Genomic DNA, 19,200 nt, shown 5'->3' on the forward strand with positions numbered 1-19,200 from the left:
GGGTAAAATCTGCAAATGCTTTACGGTGCACAGTGTTCACGTGTGCTGACAATGATTTTATATGGGAAAGGTCTAACGTATCAAGGACTGGGGAAAATGCCTGTGCAGCTCAAACCCAACCACACAGCTGTTTTCTAACCCTCTTCACTTCAGTGTTTTTCCTCAGCTGAACTGCCTTGATACCAGCTTCTGGTACAGGAGAGAGCCTGGAGTCATCTGAGTCATCAGGATTTAAGATACAAGTGCTGCTATCATGGGATTTCAAGGTAACCCAAAAGATCTTTCTGTAACCCCCAAATTTAGGCCTCAGGTTCTTGTGTCTGATCTGCAGCTTTTGAGTGTCCTCACTAACACACAAAACATTCTCCTTTCACGTCTCAGCACTCGTAGCCAGTGCTAACCAACGGATCCCTAAGGGACAGTGGGGGTGGGTGGGGGCTTCTGACCCCACAGCTCTGCAGGACAAGCCCACACCTGCAAAAGCACCACTAGCTCTTGCCTTCAAAGCCTTCCCTGATCCTGACACAAACAGCTCACGGAAAATATCTGCTCTATAGACCCACCCCCTGCGCTTAACTCCCCTCCTCCTTCTCTTTAAAAACATCCCAAGGCTTTTGCCCTGGTGAGTTTTCTTTTGCCTGTATGGGGAGGAGGAAATGTGGGACCAGTCAGAAGCTGCAGAACATCCCACTCAGAGGTATGGGGCAGGTGAGTCTGCAAAGCTTTCAGAGGAAGCAGCTGAGATAATGAGAGGCGCAGAGGGGAAAGGCGGACAGGGCTTGACACTCTGCTAATAAGCTCTGAAACTAACCCTGGAAACAGTTCTTACAGACTCAACAGAAACCTACATTCAGAATTCACTTAAGTTCCTGAGTAATAAGTGATTTTCTACTACCCTCAATATCAGGAAAATCAGACAAAAAAGGTAATTCAGGGGCAATTTTATCTTTATGTCTTCATCACATGTATTGCTGGGGTAACCTGCTCCCTGTTTGTATTTAAAAACATCAGCAAGGCCTCATCCATTTCCCTGTAAACCTGCCAGCTACTAGCAAGATAACACAGCTACTTTAACAATCTCTTATTGTGATGCCACATGAACAGGAATATGGGCACAGATTTGCGTAAGGATTGGGAATGAGCAGTGCTGGCAGTGCTGCTGAAGGAAATGAACCTCAAACTACAGCCTAAAAATTAAAAATGCAAACATGGAAGGAGGTAACATCATGTTCTCTAGGTGTTAAGAACAAAGCTAAAGATGTTTGTGTTGTTTATTTTATGTCAGGATATGGCAGGGCAGGATAAAACACCTGCAAGACTCCCAAGCTAAGGGGGAAGGTGTCAGAAATCATCCTTGGGAGGTAGCAGGTGTATCACGCTCCATCTCCATCAGAGCACTGTCAATAACGGGAATATTTTCAAGCACAAGTTTCCTAAACCTTCTCCCCATCCTTCATGCTCGTTCCCACTGATGTAGATCCTAATGGACAAAACTGTGTTGGTTTCATGGATAGTCCTGATCCTTCCTACAAGATTCCCAATATCCCCTACCCTTAAACAGCTGAGTGCATCTGCTTCCCTCTGTGAGTTCCATGTAGCCCAGCAGGGAATCACTGAGGTTATTCAGACATTTGGGGCTCAGAACATCAGCAGCATCTCAATGTGAACACTGCCAACATCATCTGCTGAAGCCACAGAACCATCAGAGAATGGTTGGGGTTGGAAGGGACCTTAAGGATCACCCAGTTCCAAACCCTAGTGAAAGGAACACCTTCCACTATCCCAGGTTGCTCCAAGCCCCATCCAACCTGGCCTTGGACACTTCCAGGGATGGGGCAGCCACAGCTTCTCTGGGCACCCTGTGCTGGGACCTCCCCATGCTCACGGGGAAGAATTCCTTCCTAATATCCCATCTGAACCTACTCTGTTCCACTTTGAAGCCATTCCCCCAACTGGTGATGGGAGGAGAGACCCGCCCAGCTCAGTCTGAACTGTTTTGTACAACTGTGGTCTTTACTGGCTGGTGACACTGGGACACCTCAGCCACCACCAGTTGCCTAGGACAGGTTCACAAGGCCCAGTGGCCTAAACCAGAGAAACCTGTGCACCAGAAAACCTGGTGCACTAGCACACTGAGGGCACAAAAGGAGACATTGAAACTGGTTCCACACCTAATGCAGAGTTTGGGGCACATTTCCTGGCTCTTCTGCTGCTTTTTAGGCTTGTCAGCCACACTGTAGGAAAACAAAAATCATGGGAAATAAAAAAGACTAAGTAAAAATGGCATCAAAGCAAATGTAAACAAAAATACTTTTTTTTTCAAACCTCTCTGGAACACCAGAGCAGGTACAGCACTCAATAGCATTTTGCCCAAAAACCAGGGGCTTGGACCTGCAAACCCTTACCATGATTTGGGGCTTTATCTCTACGTTATCTCCACTGAACAAGCAACCACCATCTGCCCAAGCCAAATGCACAGGCACGGAATTCTGCTGGGCTCAGTGGAACACAGCCTCATTCAGGGTATGGCAATGATCAGGGCCATTTCCCTTTCCCCCCCCAGATTATGTTAAATGAGAACTTGGGACCTCCCCCATCCCAGTATTTTTCCCCCTTAAAAAAAATTTTAAGACAGTAACACATTATTCTGTGTCTAGATGCAAAAAGGCTTCCTCACATTCGAAAATAGAGGAGTTTTTACTTTTACAGTCATCATGTTCAGATGATATAGATAAAATTCTTCTCACATAAGTAACACCACCCGTCTAAATCTAAACTTTTGGTCCTATTTATAGCGAAGGAAGAGAAACTGGTACTTCTGGAGAGCACCAGACATTCCTCTGAACACCTCATGCAGGTGGGATGAGTCCCTTGCTAAGACCCAGGAGCAGGAGCAGGTAACACTGGGACAGCCTTACTGCCCTCCTGCCAGAGACCTCAAAGGATCCCATAAACATTTCCCAAAGCCTTATGAGGGAAGCAAGACATGAAGAACCAGTGATTTAGAGGCATAGTGACAGTATTAGTGTGGATTTCCCATATTCACATCAGGTTATTCCCTGTGACTATTCCAAATAACAGTCACGACACTGAACTCAACAGCCAAAAACCCATCTGTAGGCAAGAGCAGCCTCAGCTTTGCACATCTCTGAGCAGAATAACTGAGTGGTCCTGGACACTTATCTCAGGCTCATCTAAACCTCACCTGGGTCTGGATTTCCCCTCCCAGCTCTGCAGGGACACTGCACTCCTGTTTGTGGTGCACCTCCCTCCTCAACCATTCTGGGCTCCTCTAGTCCACCCAAAATGGGCCTGGAATCTCTAAGTGTGGGGGAAAACAGCCTTTCCCAAGGGGAGATCTCACTGGCTCTGAGGTTCTGGGGGTCCTGACAGCCTGCTGGACTCTGTTTTGGGAGGTAGGAGCAGCACCTGGCTGCTGAGCCAGGAGCAGAGCTTAGGAAGAGCAAAGCTGTGATGACATTTGAAGTAGAGTGTGACAATCTGAAAGGAGTTTTCTACCAGTTTAAAAGGATTAGGTATCTTTTTAGCAAATTAAAGCTTAGGCCAGAGTCAAACCCAAGTATTCTCATACACATCTACTGCAGCTAACAATAAAAGCATGAACACTTACACATGATTTTGGTCAAGAAATAAGAATGAAGTGAATTACCAAGATTGTTGTCCGTGAGCACTTCCTTGACCCTCTTGGTGATGCCATAGGTGTCCAGCTCAGGGGACATGGCCACCAGTTCTTGGATGCTGAGTGCTGAGTGGCCCGAGAGCGGCAGAGGGGTCGTGGATTGGGATTCAGATGCAGGCGGCTCGCTGGATTCCTGGGATTTGCCATCCTTACTCGTCTCTATGGCGGGACAGGGCTGTTGCACCAACTCAGTCAGGCTTTTCACTGATTCACTGGAACTCATGGGAGATTCAGGAGCAGGACTGCAACTGGCAGAAGTCTTTGGAGTACTTTCTGCAATTAAAAAGAGAGAAAAAAGTCCCCACTTTAGCATAATTGTAATGTTTTGATTGCAGGATATTTAACTTTCCTCCTCATTTATATTCTACCTACTTAGAGAAATGCCTAAGTATGCAAAATGCTACTCGCTATGGCTTGGGTACTAAAAAGCCTCTTTTTAAAAACAAGAATTATTTTCTAATTTTATCTTGAGTCATCTCTGATTTCTTATTAAGACAAGATGTACAAATACAAATAAAAATCAGGAAAAACTGAAGTGCAATAGTCTGTAAGTTTGCACGCAATTTCCTTGGTCAGGAAATCTCAGTTTTGCTTGCCACAACATTTTTATATAAGGATAGTTTTAAAGCTACCATTCTAGACTGGTTTAAACTTCCTTCTGTGACTTGTAAGAAACTCACTCAGCCACTATTTTGTAGTGTCAATGACGGATTTTCTACAACTGATACAACTCTCTATCTTGAGAGTGTTATTGATTTCATTTTGTTTCTTATCACACCCATCACATTTTTGCAATTCTCTTTGTCCAGAAATAACAAGATTAAAATACAGTTTGTAATTATGTTGTATTAATTAAAGTGTTGGAGAATCCCACATAAAGATAGTGAGTGGATCAGGAGACACCCAAATCTGTTATTGTGACACTTGGTTTAAAAGAAAGCTTTCCCAATCTGTTAATTTGCCAACAACAATAGGTTCTGAACAAAATGTTGTTTTCCCCCAATAAATTTATCTCTCACAGAACGTACTGACTGAGCTTATTCAGAGATTCCAGACATCTGAGGGTACACTCTGAACCTTTTTTAAAGCAACAACACATAGGCAATGTGGTTTACAAGAATTCAGGAGATAAGGAGCACAGGCGATTTCTCCATCCACAGTTTTTCCCATTCCTGTGGGGCTGCCTCCTCCTCCTTGCTGCCTCCCATCCCTTACTTGCAGGGTTACTGACATGGATTCCAGCCTCATACATCCGTGGGTTTGGCTCCAGCTCTCTGGAGGAAGCTGACAGAGCTCTCAGCTGCACAAGGAGGAGGCCAGACCCCATCCAAACCCACTCCCTCCAACACTGCCGTGTTTTCTGAGCCCTGCAGTGCCACCACAGAGGGTTCTCAGGTCCCATCAGGAAATGGCTACCAGCAAACCTCACTGGCTTTTGAGCTTGTTATCCAGAATATTGTCAAATCATTCCAGATCATGCAGCCTGTGTAGCATGGAAACATATCCCAAATGTTAAAGGAAAATACTACCACAGGAAAAGTCGGGCCCAAATGGAGCAGAGTGCAGAGGGTAACAGTGTTGTTCAAGGTACTGGGAGCTTTCCCATGCTGCACTCAAGAGCTTCCCTGACACGCTCACATGAAGTTGCTCTCTCAAACCTAAAAATCTGACTTTTTCCTTAGTGCTTTATGAGAGATGCAAAAGAGGCAGACATAAAGGAAAGTGAGGTGCATGTAAATCTTTAAGGTAAAGGGGATCCTACAAATCCTATTTCTTTTCTCTGCTCACCCTGGGTCATCATACAACTGAACAGAAACCCCAGGAAATGTTATTTCTGTATCAGGAGCAGCAAAGGAATCGTACTGTAAATTTGCCCTGATTCACCCATGCGAGGGACCAATTTGGCAGATCATCCATCTTGTTCACTGTACACTGTCAGGGATGGCATGAATTCCCTACATGATAAACAGATTTCTTCTCAGGTCTGTGTCCTTTAACCCACAGCAAGGTCAAAATTATGGCTGCCTAGCTAATAAACTGCACGGCACTCGTTCAACTTCCCTCTAATTTTGTCCCTTGTGCCAGCTTATACAAATCTTACTGAATAACTAGAGCAGCTGCAAATCTCCTATACAATTCCTCATCCGTGCACGGCGAGCCAGATGCACACACGGAGCACGGGGGCAAAAAAAAAAGACAAAATAAAAAAAAAAGCAATCCCAAAAAAACCCCAAGCCCAACCACACAGGACTGAACAAAAGCATTTTCTCCTTCTCCCTCTCCTTTCCCTGCTCAGCCTAATTATGAACACAACAAAGGTAATCTGTGTTATCATTTATCACTGAGATGCTCTCTGTTGCTCACATATTAGCTTATTTATTTTTTATATCACTTACCAAGAGCTTACTTGAATTTCATTTTTAAGACCAATCTGGTGCTCATTTACTCCAAAAGGTGGGATTATCTGAATCTAATTTTGGAAGGCAGTACAGATGACAAACTGCTTTTTTTCCCCCACCAAAAGGCAAGTGTACAGTGATTTCAGGCAAGGCATTATGTACACATACTACAAATAACTCAAAATATGTTCCCCATTCATTTTTAGCATTTTTCCCTTCTGGAAAAACATTTTCAAGATCACATAAATATTTGAGGAAAAGATCCATTATTTGGGAAAGTAAATTCAGTAATCAAATAATGCAAACATTTCCCGTTAATCTACTTAAAAAATTAAATAGACATTTACAGTACAAGTGACTGCTGACAGAACAAAGGGAAAATTGACTGTATTCACTATTCCAGATTTAACTGTCAATCCACAGCCATTTCACATGCTTTATGAAATAATTTGGCTGTATTCATTTCTCTCAAGTTCCTCACAAGACAAAGCCACAAATTCAGGATATCTGAAAAATAGACATTAAGATTTCCAAAGCAGCAATTGAACATTTCCAATGGAAACAATACATTGAAAGCTTATTTCTTTAAAACCTGCTCTGCTTTTTTAACCCCAGACCGCTCTGAAGAATAACACTAACTTAAGAGCAATCCAATTTCTTAAAAGTGATATTCACTGGATGTTTTCACATTTGTATTTAAGGAGGAAGGGGCCATTTTGTCAATATAAAACTGCATTACAGAACAACCTGCAAACTCCATGGCCACCATTTATTGATGAAATTACTTCAGTAAATTCCAGGTAAACTTTGCTATACCAAAGGGGTTTGCTTTCCAACAGCCTGCATCCAATTTAAGATGTGAAGCAAAAGTTCCAAAGCTCCAAAAATAAGGTGCTGGAAGAGCTGAAGAGATCAAGAGCATCACCAGTGACCAAGTCATTGCAGAACCTGGGAAATTTTTAAGTCTCAGGTAGCCACAGACATCAGTGGTGCCCTGAGTTTTACAGAGGCTGGGGAAAACAGGGTGTCCCTAAAATGACTTTAGGGGAAGATGGTGACCATTAGACCCTGCAGGTGATGAAGACACAGCTTAACATGACAGTTTTAAATGATAAAACCCCCATGTAACTTCTGCACAATCACAGGTTGGTGCTGACAAATGCCATTAAAGATGCAAAGACAGCAAAAATGCACTTAAGTCATCCAAACTTTTGAAGATATAAGTAAAACTGAGTCATGAAAGGGCAAAGGTTCTACCAGCACTTTTTACATTATTAATTCAAAACACAGCCTGGGCTATAGCGAAGTTAAGCCCTTCCAAGCAATTCTAAAAAGCACATTCAAACATGCAGCAGGGAAAATAATCATCAAAAATGCAAATCAAGCACTAGAAGTGATGTCTGCAGAAAGGGGCCAGCAAGCTGAAATGTTTGGCAAGTGGAATTGGCCCCCATTAATGGCCAGGACATGAAGAGAATGAAACAGCAACACTGGCTATTCCACAGCTGGTAGCACAGCTGAGAGAGAGCGATGGCCCTGCACTGAAGGGGAGCTTCCAGGCTTTGGAGGCAAATGTGGCTCCATAAAGACAAATACACCTGATCCAGTCTGCCAGCACAGACATCCCTGCCTGGAACATGTTGCTCCTGGCACAGCACATGGGACTTAAGTGAGGAAATTCTTCCCTTCTGTTTTTTCCTACAATACTAGAGAGGGATGCACAATCTAAAATGAAGATGTACAAATGAGTGGAAAAAAGTCAACATTACACAAATATCTCCTGTTTTCTTTTAAAATACCATTTTCTCAGTATAAAATTGCTGCTTGAATGACCATCTTACCGCAACAAACCCCCAAACCATCCTCACAGCCTGCCCTTTCCCCTCCTACCCCTTAGTAGCTACCTGGTAAGAAACTAAACTAACTTTGCAAACAATTCAGCAAATAGGTCTGGGGTCTGAGTACTTTACAAACCTGGTTGAGAACCATAACAAACTAACCCTGTCTTAATTACACCAATACACAAAATCTTTTGTGGTCTTGCATTCCTTGGCACATTCAATGGATGAATCCAAATGCTGCTCTGGTCCCATCCATCTCCTACACCTTTCCCATAGCATCTGCCATGACAGTGTTTCAGAAAATGTGAGAAAGTCTGAAAACAGAGTTCTGGTCTCAGTTCATTGATTACAGGGGTTTTCCTGAACTCCAGATTTTCTTATTCTCCTCCAAGATTTCCCACCCCACACTGGGGTCAAGTCCCCAGGACTGGATCCTGGGACCTCAGTTGCTTGACCATCCCACTGATAGCCTGCAAATCACCTGAAAACGTTTCCCCTAACACAGTCCAGCCTGACACGTCCTTCTGCAAGGTCTGCTCAGGTTCTGCCATGGTAATGTGGCAGAATCCCTGCAGTGTGTAAGGAATCACAGGCTGTGCAGGGCTCCTCTCCTGCAGCTCTCCTGAGCATCACCAGGTCTGCAGGAACCCAGCAGTCAGGGACATTCAGAACTGCAGGGCACTGCTCAAGAAGGACCATTCCTGTGATGTCCAGGAACTCTTCTGAAGGCCACAGGAAGGTATCCAACAGGCCCCTCCATGCTGGAGCACAGCTCAGATCCACAGCACTCTTCACCTGGAGGCTCCTTCTGAAGCTCAGGACATCTCGGATGCAAAGAGCTGCAGGTGCCACCTGCTCAAAGCTCCCCAGAAAATCTGAGACATCTACAGGACCTGACATCAGTGCCAGATGTATCCCCTCCACGGAGGCATTCAGATGACGGAGCAGTGTTGAGACACGGATCCGGTTTCACCAGTCCCAGAGGCACCACGTCTGCCAGCACGGACACATTCCTCCACTGCAGCTTCTTGTATGCATTTTGAGAGCTGCAGGTTTGCTGCTTTTGCTCAGACCCTGCCTCACCTCCGACAGCAAACTGACTTTACAGCCACTTGTAAATCCAAAGTTCAAAGATTTGAACAAGAGCATCTGAATCTGTGAGCATAAACCACAAGCCCAGTCCTTCCAGCCTCTCCTCCCAGCACACCTGTCCATCCACAGACACACCCTGTACTCCTGGAGCTGCTGGGAGAATAACCTGTCCAACCTTCGCTGCTAACACAGGCTTAGCTAATAAACTGCAAAAGGACTCACGGGGAACGAAGCACAGAACATGGCGAAGTTGAGGAAGACCATGCAAAACACAGAAGTTATTCAGGGGCCTCTAAAAGGATTATGAAAAATACTATATTCTAAAGACAGCAGGCAGACAACAGCTGCCTTAAGTTCCAGAGAGAAGTGGATTGGAAAAATGGATCCACTATAATTTTCAGAGACAAATCTCTGTAGTTTATCTGATCCACTATTTAAATTTCAATACACAGTCCTCTATCTGCAGTAATAATAACCTAAATTCCATTTAGTGTTCATTTGAGCAGTCAGGATAAAGTCATTTCTTATTATCTCCCCACTGTGTAAAAAACAGCTTGAAGGTAGGAAGTCAGCAAGCATTTTCACCAAAAAGTAATTATTGTAAGTGACATTTTTACTGCTGGCATGCCATAAGGCGAACTGCGCATTTGGAAGGACAAGTTGCTAAAACAAAATGACAGGGTACTCTGTGACATTCCGACAAGAACCCAAACATGATTTCACTGGCGCTTGCTTTGATGCACCACTTTTTCCACTGTCCAAAGCTCGGGCTGCAGGTTTGTGCCAAACTAGTCAAAGTTGCCTCCTGAGGAACTGGGGGAACGGGCACATCCCACAGGAGCTGGAGCATCCCAGGCTCCGCTCGCTCCCAAATCGGCCCTTTAGTGGGGAAGATGAAAGCAGACGAACGTGGACAGGAGACTTCCCAGCAATCTCTTAAAAGAGCATTTGCTACTTCAGGGCTGCATTTACCTCCTCGTGCAGATGAGCTAATGGACAACAACAGGCCTGGCAGGTCGCCTGAGATCAAAGTGTCTCACACTGGGACTGGATTAGTCTCTGTTTTGCCCGATGATGAGGCTGCCCATTCCATCCAATTTGTAGACCAAAACCTGGTGAATGCTGCCCTGAGAATCAGGGCCTGATCACATACAACTGATCAACATCCCCAGGACAACCCTGGTATTCAGCTTTCCAGGGTGTGAAAATTTCAGGGAGAGATTTCTTCCCTCCAACCTTCTATTTGATTTTACCTTTATCCACGGCTGCCTTTGCAGGGTCTTATCAGAGAACCACAGAATGATTTGGGTTGGAGGGACCTTAAATCTCATCTGGTTCCAACCCCTGCCGTGGACAGGGACCCCTTCCACTATCCCAGGTTACTTCAAGCCCTGTCCAACCTGGCCTTGGATACTTCCAGGGATGAGAAGAAATTAGCATTCTAAAGTTCATCTTTTAAAGCACCATAATAGCAACTCTCCTCACTAACAGTGGGTGCAGCACAAGCCTGAACTACGTAATAAAGCTGAGCAGCACTTGTGGGAGAGCACTGCAACACATCCCTCTTCCGACTAATTAAAGAAAATAAGCGTGAAAGCGCCTTCTCCAAGGTAGTGCTTTTGGTGGATTTACTCTGAGTGAGTGAACCTTGCCTAGTCACAATTTGCAAATTAATGTGGCTCATGAAAATATGATCCTCCCTACAGTTATAAACTCCCCCAGTTCTATGCAGGGAGTGCACAAAGCTCCCTGCAGTTTGCATCTATAATGATGTCAAATACGTAGGTACGTGCAGTTAAGAGTTGTAAGCGCTCGCTGGAGTTACCACCACTCTGACTGTGGAGAATTTGTTTGTTTGTTTGTTTGCTTTATAAATGTTATAACTTTGGGGAAAATGTTATTTTGGGTCTTGGCGCAGAGGGAAATTTTATGTGGATGGGGTGAGGGATCAATGGAAAAACCCCTTTAGGAAAGCATGCAGATGTACGTGTGTCTGCACAGAAAGGGGAGGAACTGGCTTTGGTTAACTCTGGAATTACTGGGGCAATATAAAAATAAAGGTTCCCACTCTGCATATGAGTATATGATAAGTGTCAGGAGCACAGAAAACTGAATAATCAGGATAGACGTTAGAATTACCTAAAAAAACCTGCTTTTGAGTATTGCTGAAGGATTAATGGTATTGCCACAACTTAAATTGTATTTTCAATAATTGTATTAGCTTTGTGCCTCTATTAAAAAAAAATGTGTTTTCAGCTGCTCTGGAAAACAGAAGGAGCTGGAGAAACCAGATGAAGTTGAGAAAAGAGCACGTAAGACAGGAGCTGGTGATAGGCTCATGAGGAGAGATTTACAGCTGGATGTTTAAAAGTACTTGGAGAAGTTGGGCAACCAATTCTCCCTTCAACACACCCACAGCCACAAACGCCTCCGAGTCTTAGAAATCCCACTGTTGTGCCCAAAGCTACACCAAGACCTATTTTAAGGCAACATAAACTGAAACCATCAGACTTCCACCAAGTTAGAGGAGGACAGGGGAGTACAGATTGCTCCAAAGGATGTCTGGAATCTTGTGCAGGAAAATACAACTGGAGTCAATCAATTCAAGAGAAATTTGTCCTGAGACCTGACTTTGGAGCACACACACCAAGCCCTGACACAACCACACCCCCAGAGAAAACTCTCACAAGAGAAGAATTAAGGGACATTTTTGCAATGGCCTGGAGAGAAGATGAGGCCTCTGTAACCCTAAGCACTACTTCACAATAAAACACAGAAAAAAAAAAAAGGGGGAAACTTAAGAACAGGTCAGGCCAACAGCCTCAAATCATTCTATGATTCTATGACTCCTGAGCCAAAAGTGGGATCTTGGCATTGAAGAGTAAATGATAATTTTTTGGTTTTACAGATCACCCTTAAACAATTAAAAGACTCCTCCTAAAAATATACTGTATTTTAAATGAGGTGATTAATAGCAGAATCATGGCTGCTTTAAAAGACATTGCTCTAGTCTGCCAGCCTTTATTTAATATTCAGATTTTTCTGTGTTTCCATAACGTAGCTAGAAATCAATATTTAGAAGTAACTGCTGGAAAATATTTTCAATAACCTTATTATTAAACCAGCTTGTGTGCAGAAGCTTTATTAAGGATTTTCTGAATGCTAAAACAAATATGTCATGGAAGCAATCAATCAAGATGCCACAACCCCACAGTGTTATATTTTTAGTATAATCAAGACAAACACGTGCACAATACCTTTTGAAAAACAGAGTGAGAGCCTCTGTGAGGAGGTTCTGCTGCAGTTTATGGTGTCTTTGTTGACTTGCTGACCTTGTGATTTGATGCGTTAAACTAACTTGCTTGAACGTGGCACCAATTTTATGACTGTTTGTTGTCCTCCTGTGTCAGGAGCCTGAGTGTGAAGGTATTTCTACACCCTCCTTTGAGATTTGAACCTCGTGTCTGCTTGGGAGCAGAGGCTGCAGCAGGGTGCATATGTGCTCTGTGCACTGCATTTAAAGATACTTCCCCCACTAAACAATGTGGACATTCCCTCGCCACGGGCAATATCCATATGGGATGGATCCCAGGCTAATGACTGGCCTCCTTCCTTCCCAACAGAGGAGTCCCATCTCCCACCCTCAGCACAGGGAGCTGTTCTTCATCTTGGAGAAGCAGAGTGACCCTGAGCAGTGGCTGCACTAAAGACCCTCCTTTTTGGAGGAGTGCTGGGGAAAGTGCTGAAACAAAATGACATTTACATTGTACGCAACAATATTATAAAAGCTATTAAGGTACATTATTTTACACATCCTCATAATCTCTCCATACTGCTTTACTTAATTTGTGATAAAATTGTTGAGAAAGGGTACTTAATGTAGGACAGTCAGTAAAAGTAATTTATCATCTTCCCGCTTCGGTGCTCACGTTATCAGCGAACTCATTTTCTGCATTCATCATGCAATCAGCCTATTATTTGCATATTAATCAGGCAGTGGACCATGAAAGAGCCGCATCCCAGCCAAATGCTGCACTATCTCAGGAGGAACACTCAGTAATTATCATACATCAGTGTTATGATGTGGTAATTGATTATAACATCTTTCTGTTGCCCCTGGGGAGTCCCACTGCTAACCCAGCTTCAGGCATTCTGTGCAGATTTTTCTCTGAAAATTAGAGAAACCATTGCTGTCCTTTTATTAATGTTTTTACCTTTACAGTAGACAGCTCTCTGAGCATTTCCAAGGTACTTCTCCCTTTTTCTTTTTTTTTTTTTTTTTTTTTAATGAAACCTTCATTAGGGAAAACACCTGTCTTGGATCAAAGAAAGTAAAAAAAAAACCCAAACCAACCACCCAAATCAGACCCCCCCAGAAAACCCCAGTTGGGCTCGTTCATGTTCGTCCTCTCTCTTTCAAGGTCTGGTGGCTTTTTAGGTGCTGGTGTTGCTTATATAATACCCTTCCCCATCAAACACAACAAAATGCTGCAACTTCAATAGACAGTAATTGCAAAGTTCGCATAAAGGCAGTTAAGTTGCTTTATTTAGGTGCCAAATGAGAGGCTAATTTTGGTCCTCTCGTAAAGGACAAATGAAACATCTGCCCGTTCAAACTTGCACTATTTTTAGGACTCAAGTTCCAGAGAGGTAAACCAGAGAAACAAACACTAACCACAGCTGTGGTTACACCGTGGTGAATCTCACACCTCCTTCGTGTGGGAACCCATCCCAGACCCATCCCAGGATCCCACGGAAAGCAGCGAGAAAAGGGGAGATGGCTCTGGAGATGAGACCAGAAGGGACCATCTCATGCCAGGAAACAGAGAAGGATGCTTTTACAAGGGCATGGAGGGACAGAACAACGGGGGAATGGCTTCCCACTGCCAGAGGGCAGGATTAGATGGGATATTAGGAAGGAATTGTTCCCTGTGAGGGTGGGGAGGCCCTGGCACAGGGTGCCCAGAGAAGCTGTGGCTGCCCCATCCCTGGAAATGTGCCAGGTCAGGTTGGACGGGGCTTGGAGCAACGTGGGCTAGTGGAAGGTGTCCCTGCCCATGCAGGGGGGTGAAAGGAGATGAGCTTTAAGATTCCTGCCAACCCAAACCGTTCTGTGATTCTGTGATAAGCTGCCATCAGCAGTATCTTCGACAAGTATAAATATCGGACATGTACTATCAGGCCTATTTTACATTTCTTGTTGTAATTGTATTTTCTCTTTTCATTGGCTTTTTAATTGACTATCTTTCTCTTTTCACTCTTATTTAAATTTGATCTCAAAGCCACTTTGCTTTGTTTTCAATGCAAGTTGCATTTCTCATCAGATTGAAAATAATCACTGGATTCTTTCATTTGCTGTTTCTCTGGAAGGTTGTTGGCAAGTTACAAAACCCTCCAACACTCATCAAATGAGGTGAGACAAATTCCTAAGTTTCTCTCACACCCTAATGTAAAGGACAGGCTGGAAAGTAACTTAGAAGACACTAATTTTCTGGTAATATTCTGGTTTTTCTTCTTGGGAATGATTTGCTACCAAGCAATATGTAACTCTATAATCAGAACAGGCTGTTTATTTCCCTGTTTCAGAGCTGCTGGGTGGAGAGGATTTTCATCCCCATTACAAGATGGAAATAACAACCTGCACATTTGGTGCTCACACACCTTTTTCCCAGTATTTTGGGAGGAAAATAGCCCCATTATCTGTTCTTTGAATTGAAAGCAAGGTAATTTTCAGCCAGTGGAGGAGCATTTGGTAATTTGCTGAGCAGCAGTTGGGCTGTCTCCCGGGGAGGGCCGAGGGTACTGTGGCCATCTCCACCCCACCAGTGGCCACAGGGCTGGACCTGCAGCCCCCTCCTTTTCCCACCAGCAGCCAGAACACCAACGTGAGCTTCTGCCAGCTGCCAGAGCCTTCTATCCCCAACAGAAAAATATCTGCTCCCTTTGGAGAAGAGCCTTTCCAAGCTCTTGTGCAGCTGCCAGCCCACGGGGGACAGATCCCGGCCGCCACCCCGGCTCCTGACCCTGCCCGGAGCTGCTCGGCCTCCCCGCGCTGGAGCTCGACAGCCACGGCCTCGCTCGTGTGTCTGTGCTGCTCCAGTTATTTTGGAATTTGGCTTTCCAGTCTATCAGCTCCTTGTTTTCCACCCAGCCCCTCAGTGGTTTGCAGTTGGCAGAGGGGAGGGGGGGTGAGCCCCCTCCCAAGAGGAGGCCGCGTGTCTCCGAATGTGCACGCGGAGGGGAAAGAAAATGCTGGTAATTAATGAAATGAAGTAATAAGTAATGAAATGAACAACAGTGGAATTTACAGAGCTTGACTACTCAACGACCATGGTTTCTCTCCCTAACTACACCCCCTTTTTAGCAACTCTCATGCCAGCTGCTACTCTGTGAACTACCTGAGAAGCCTGAGGCAATAATGGTCAGGAAAGTTTCTTTTTTTCACACGGCTTAAAAAATATTTTCATTTATTAATTCTTCTCTTTGAAAATGAAGACTTTAAGTGCCTGGCTCGGTGCTGCTGCAGAGCCACACTTGAACTTCTTGCTTGGGGATCTCACACTAAGGGGGAGTGAGCGTCAAGGACCCACATTCCTAAACTAACCACAGAAATAAAACAAAGCTGCAACTCGACTGGGTAACTTCTCCAAAACGAATTCTAGGAACCCAAAACTGCACTTTGGAGTGAATTAAATTTGCTTTCAGAATCCAGCACAGGTCTCCTCTTTGCTGCATTAACATGAACATTATAATTGAGTCACAAGGAGTATCTACCTAGAAAACTGTTCACTCTCTGATTATGAATTTTACTTTAGCCCTTCTGTACTAGCAAAGCTGTGACCATCGTGAGGATGGAGTTGTTTAATCACTGGGTGGTTCAATGGACAGAGAAGAATACAACTAGGAGAGGAATTTCTCCACAAATACTGACAATTTGCAAGGCATCACTGATGGAAAAGGAGCAGGGCTGTGGAAGGCAGCCTGGGCAGGAAGCAGGAATGCCCAGCTGATGGCCAGGAATCAGAGCCAATGTTATGCTCAGAAGCAACTGGAGGCACTGACTTCATGCTGCGTTCCCAGGTCCCAGTGAGGTGCCTTGACAGTGATTCTCCTGGCTTTATTGATACCAGAAAGGCTGCCAGGGAGGTGTTCATGGTCCAAATGTCAGGGAAATGGCACAGAAGATGATCGCACACGTTACAGACAGACTGTAACAGCTGCCCTTATGAGGAGCCAACTGATACCCTATGGTTTGAAATCAAGACAGCCACGGCCAACTGCTCCCCAGCCCAATCCCAAACCACACAGAAAGAATGTGGAAACTTCACCAGAATGTGCCAGGGTGCTCCAGGGATAAGCATGAAGGTAACTCTTTGGCTGACATAGTTGTTCAGCTCTGAACTTTAAAACCACATTTGCACCTAGCACAAAAGGCCACAACTTTCCCAAGTCCAAGACTCAATAATTGGTCATCAAACACAAAACATCTCTGCAAGGAATTCCTGCAGTCTGCTGTCTGAGCCATGTGATCTCCCTTCTCTTCCATTTCACAGACTGCATTAACCACAAACATTTCATGTCATACATTTTTATTAACCTGGAATGCCAGCAAATGACTGCAAAACCATCTCTCTTGGTTTTTTTGATTCAACAACAAAAACCAGCTCCAATTTGGGAAGGTCTGTCAGCATCACTGCACAGATCACTTTGGTGATGTCACAGTGTAAGGATTCAGCTCTCCCAGGGCTAATCCCAACCGTGCTCTGGAGCACCATTGGACAGCTCTGCCCACCCAAAACAAACCAGAACAATGCAAAAAAAGATGATAAAACATGGGGAAATGGGGGTAAGAGCTTCTCCTTTGCCATCACATGGCTACTGAGCTCTTCCCATAAGTGCATCAGGATGGTATTCCTGAATATGGGCCGCCAGCCTGAAACACGCTCTCTCCCTACTTTGTTTCTCCCAGACCAGCCAACGTGACAGAATTCTCCTGGTATCAGGAAAAGGGGAAGATCCACCCAGCACACAGTTAACCACCTGCCCCTTCAGCAGCTTCTGTACTGGAAACTGTTACAGGAATCTGTAGTACATAAATAAAAATACAACGGATACCTGGCTTTGCCATCACTCCGCAGTCTCTCTGTTAGTATCATAACTACACTGAACCATACTGAGGTTTTTCTGATTTGCTTTCCCAAGGGATGATAAGAAGTAATCTCCCTGTTGTTACAAACGCTTTATTTTGAAAAGAAAGCTTTTATGCATATTTTGGTTGATCTAAATACAGTAGATCTCGGGTTTTTAAATCACCAGATAATATGCAATTATCTCAAGCTAGATTCTGATTTTGAAACAAGCTCTAATTAGCTCCCCATTTTATGCTGCTATAATCCTTTCTTCAACTCCCATGAGTGTTACTATTGCTAAGCAGCATGAGGTTAGGAATGATGGATGATACCCAGAAAGGAAGACAAACAAAAGGGAAATTCAAAATCCCCTGAGATCACCCGCAGCTGTATCGGCAAATGAAGATTTCCACATTAGGTCATAAGACGACCCTTGCAGAAACACACACCGAAAAGGCACGTCTTCCTCCCACTGAGTATTTGCAAGTCTTTAATGTAGAATATAGAGAGTATATGTCCTTCACAGAGGATAAAGACAAAAGTGAATGTAAAAATTCAGCTTTCCTGCGAGCAGCCACGGAATCAACAGCACCAAAAAGGAAACTCTGTCTCAATCTCCTACAGATACGCAGCACAAACCCCCAAAATAAAACCAACTAATAAAAGCTGTGCACAGTACAAGTATTTAGAAAAATTTCCAAGCCTTCTCCTGGCACATGGCAACTGTTCAAACCCACCCCAGCTCCCATCAGCAGTAATGCAACTAAATAAGGGCCAAATTCATCATGAAAAAATGCTGATGCAGTTGGGTGACACTAATTCAACTTTTTTTTCCATGTGATTTGGTCCGTGCTTTTGACACATAAATCATTAAAAAGGCAGATTTACCCAAGGGCATTAGAGCATTTAGGTGGAAAGAAATACACAGAAAAAATGTTAGAAAAGGCACAGCAATACTATTTTTGACCACCTAGAGTACAGACACCATTTTTGTGTAAAACATGTTCCCTGAAAGTTGCACAAAATCACCAAGCCTTGAAGAAAGCTCACGGGCAGAAAATACAGGTATATACCTGGCTGTCATTTTGGTACAGACTGTTTTTTATAAAATTTATAAATACAGCTTCCAAGAAGAAAACCAAGCCTGGCTTCTCTTTGCTATCTCAACATATATATAAATATATAAAATCTATCTATTTATCCATTCATTATATGAAACGCTGATGGGCCCACCTGTCCACACGTGAAAATGGGAAATTACTGGACAAAAGGTGAGATTTTCATGAATGAGGTGTTAATCAAAACCTTGTGATCTAGAAGTGTAACTAACTGGGTCAGAAATCCAGAAAATCTTGCTAGTTTGATAGAACAGAGCCAAACAGTAATGAAAATACTCCCAGCTAATAAAAGTTTGAGTCGTTACTATGCATGTTGACACTCTGTACACTGAAGACCTTCTTGGCAAAGCACTCAGGAGCCACTGAGTGTATTAGTTTAATTTCACTTCTTTCCCTTCATGCATTCAACAAGTTCCAAGCCAATTATATTACATGGAAAAGGCTCCAGACCTTTCCTCGTTTCAAAATTGTTCTGATTAATTTCTGTTTTAAAATTACAAGTATGCAACCCTCTCTGCCTTGATTTTCCTGGGAAATGTCTCAGAAGACCAGAAAATTGGAGCTGTCTCTCTCTTTTTTTTTTTCTCCCTGCCCTGAAGTGATGGATCTTTCACAAATGCATAATTATTATTACCTTTTCCAAACTGTTTCCTGCATTTTTAATTACAGAACAGCTGCTAATAAAAGGAAATTACCAAACTGCCCTTCCTCATTCAAATAACTTGGATTTTGCTCTTTTGTTCTGCCTGGTGTCACAACCCTCCTTATTCCTTCATACAGAAAAAGGCATCAAGAATAGAACATTTTGTACAACAATTCTATTTTTAATCCTCCGAGAGGAGGTAGGAAAGGGCACGAGCCCATTTTCTCATTTGCAAGTTGGCTTTAAGGAATGAAGGAGGACAATCATCAATAACATGA

At 43.7% G+C, this 19,200-nt stretch overlaps 1 protein-coding gene across 9 annotated transcripts in view; it reads right to left on the bottom strand.

Moving 5' to 3' along the window:
• The window catches only part of CUX1 (cut like homeobox 1), a 270,225-nt gene that overhangs the window by 41,859 nt on the left and 209,166 nt on the right, over positions 1–19,200 (bottom strand). For 8 of the 9 annotated variants that reach the window (XM_032130112.1, XM_032130116.1, XM_032130110.1 and 5 more), the window contains one exon: positions 3,671–3,973. The exons of the other annotated variant lie outside the window; for it this stretch is intronic. In XM_032130112.1, coding sequence (XP_031986003.1) covers positions 3,671–3,973 — 303 coding nt within the window. The remainder of the gene's footprint in view (positions 1–3,670; positions 3,974–19,200) is intronic. 9 annotated transcript variants of the gene reach the window in all.

Source organism: Corvus moneduloides, chromosome 20 (assembly GCF_009650955.1).
Source record: "Corvus moneduloides isolate bCorMon1 chromosome 20, bCorMon1.pri, whole genome shotgun sequence".
In the NCBI taxonomy this organism is placed as follows: Eukaryota; Metazoa; Chordata; class Aves; order Passeriformes; family Corvidae; genus Corvus; species Corvus moneduloides.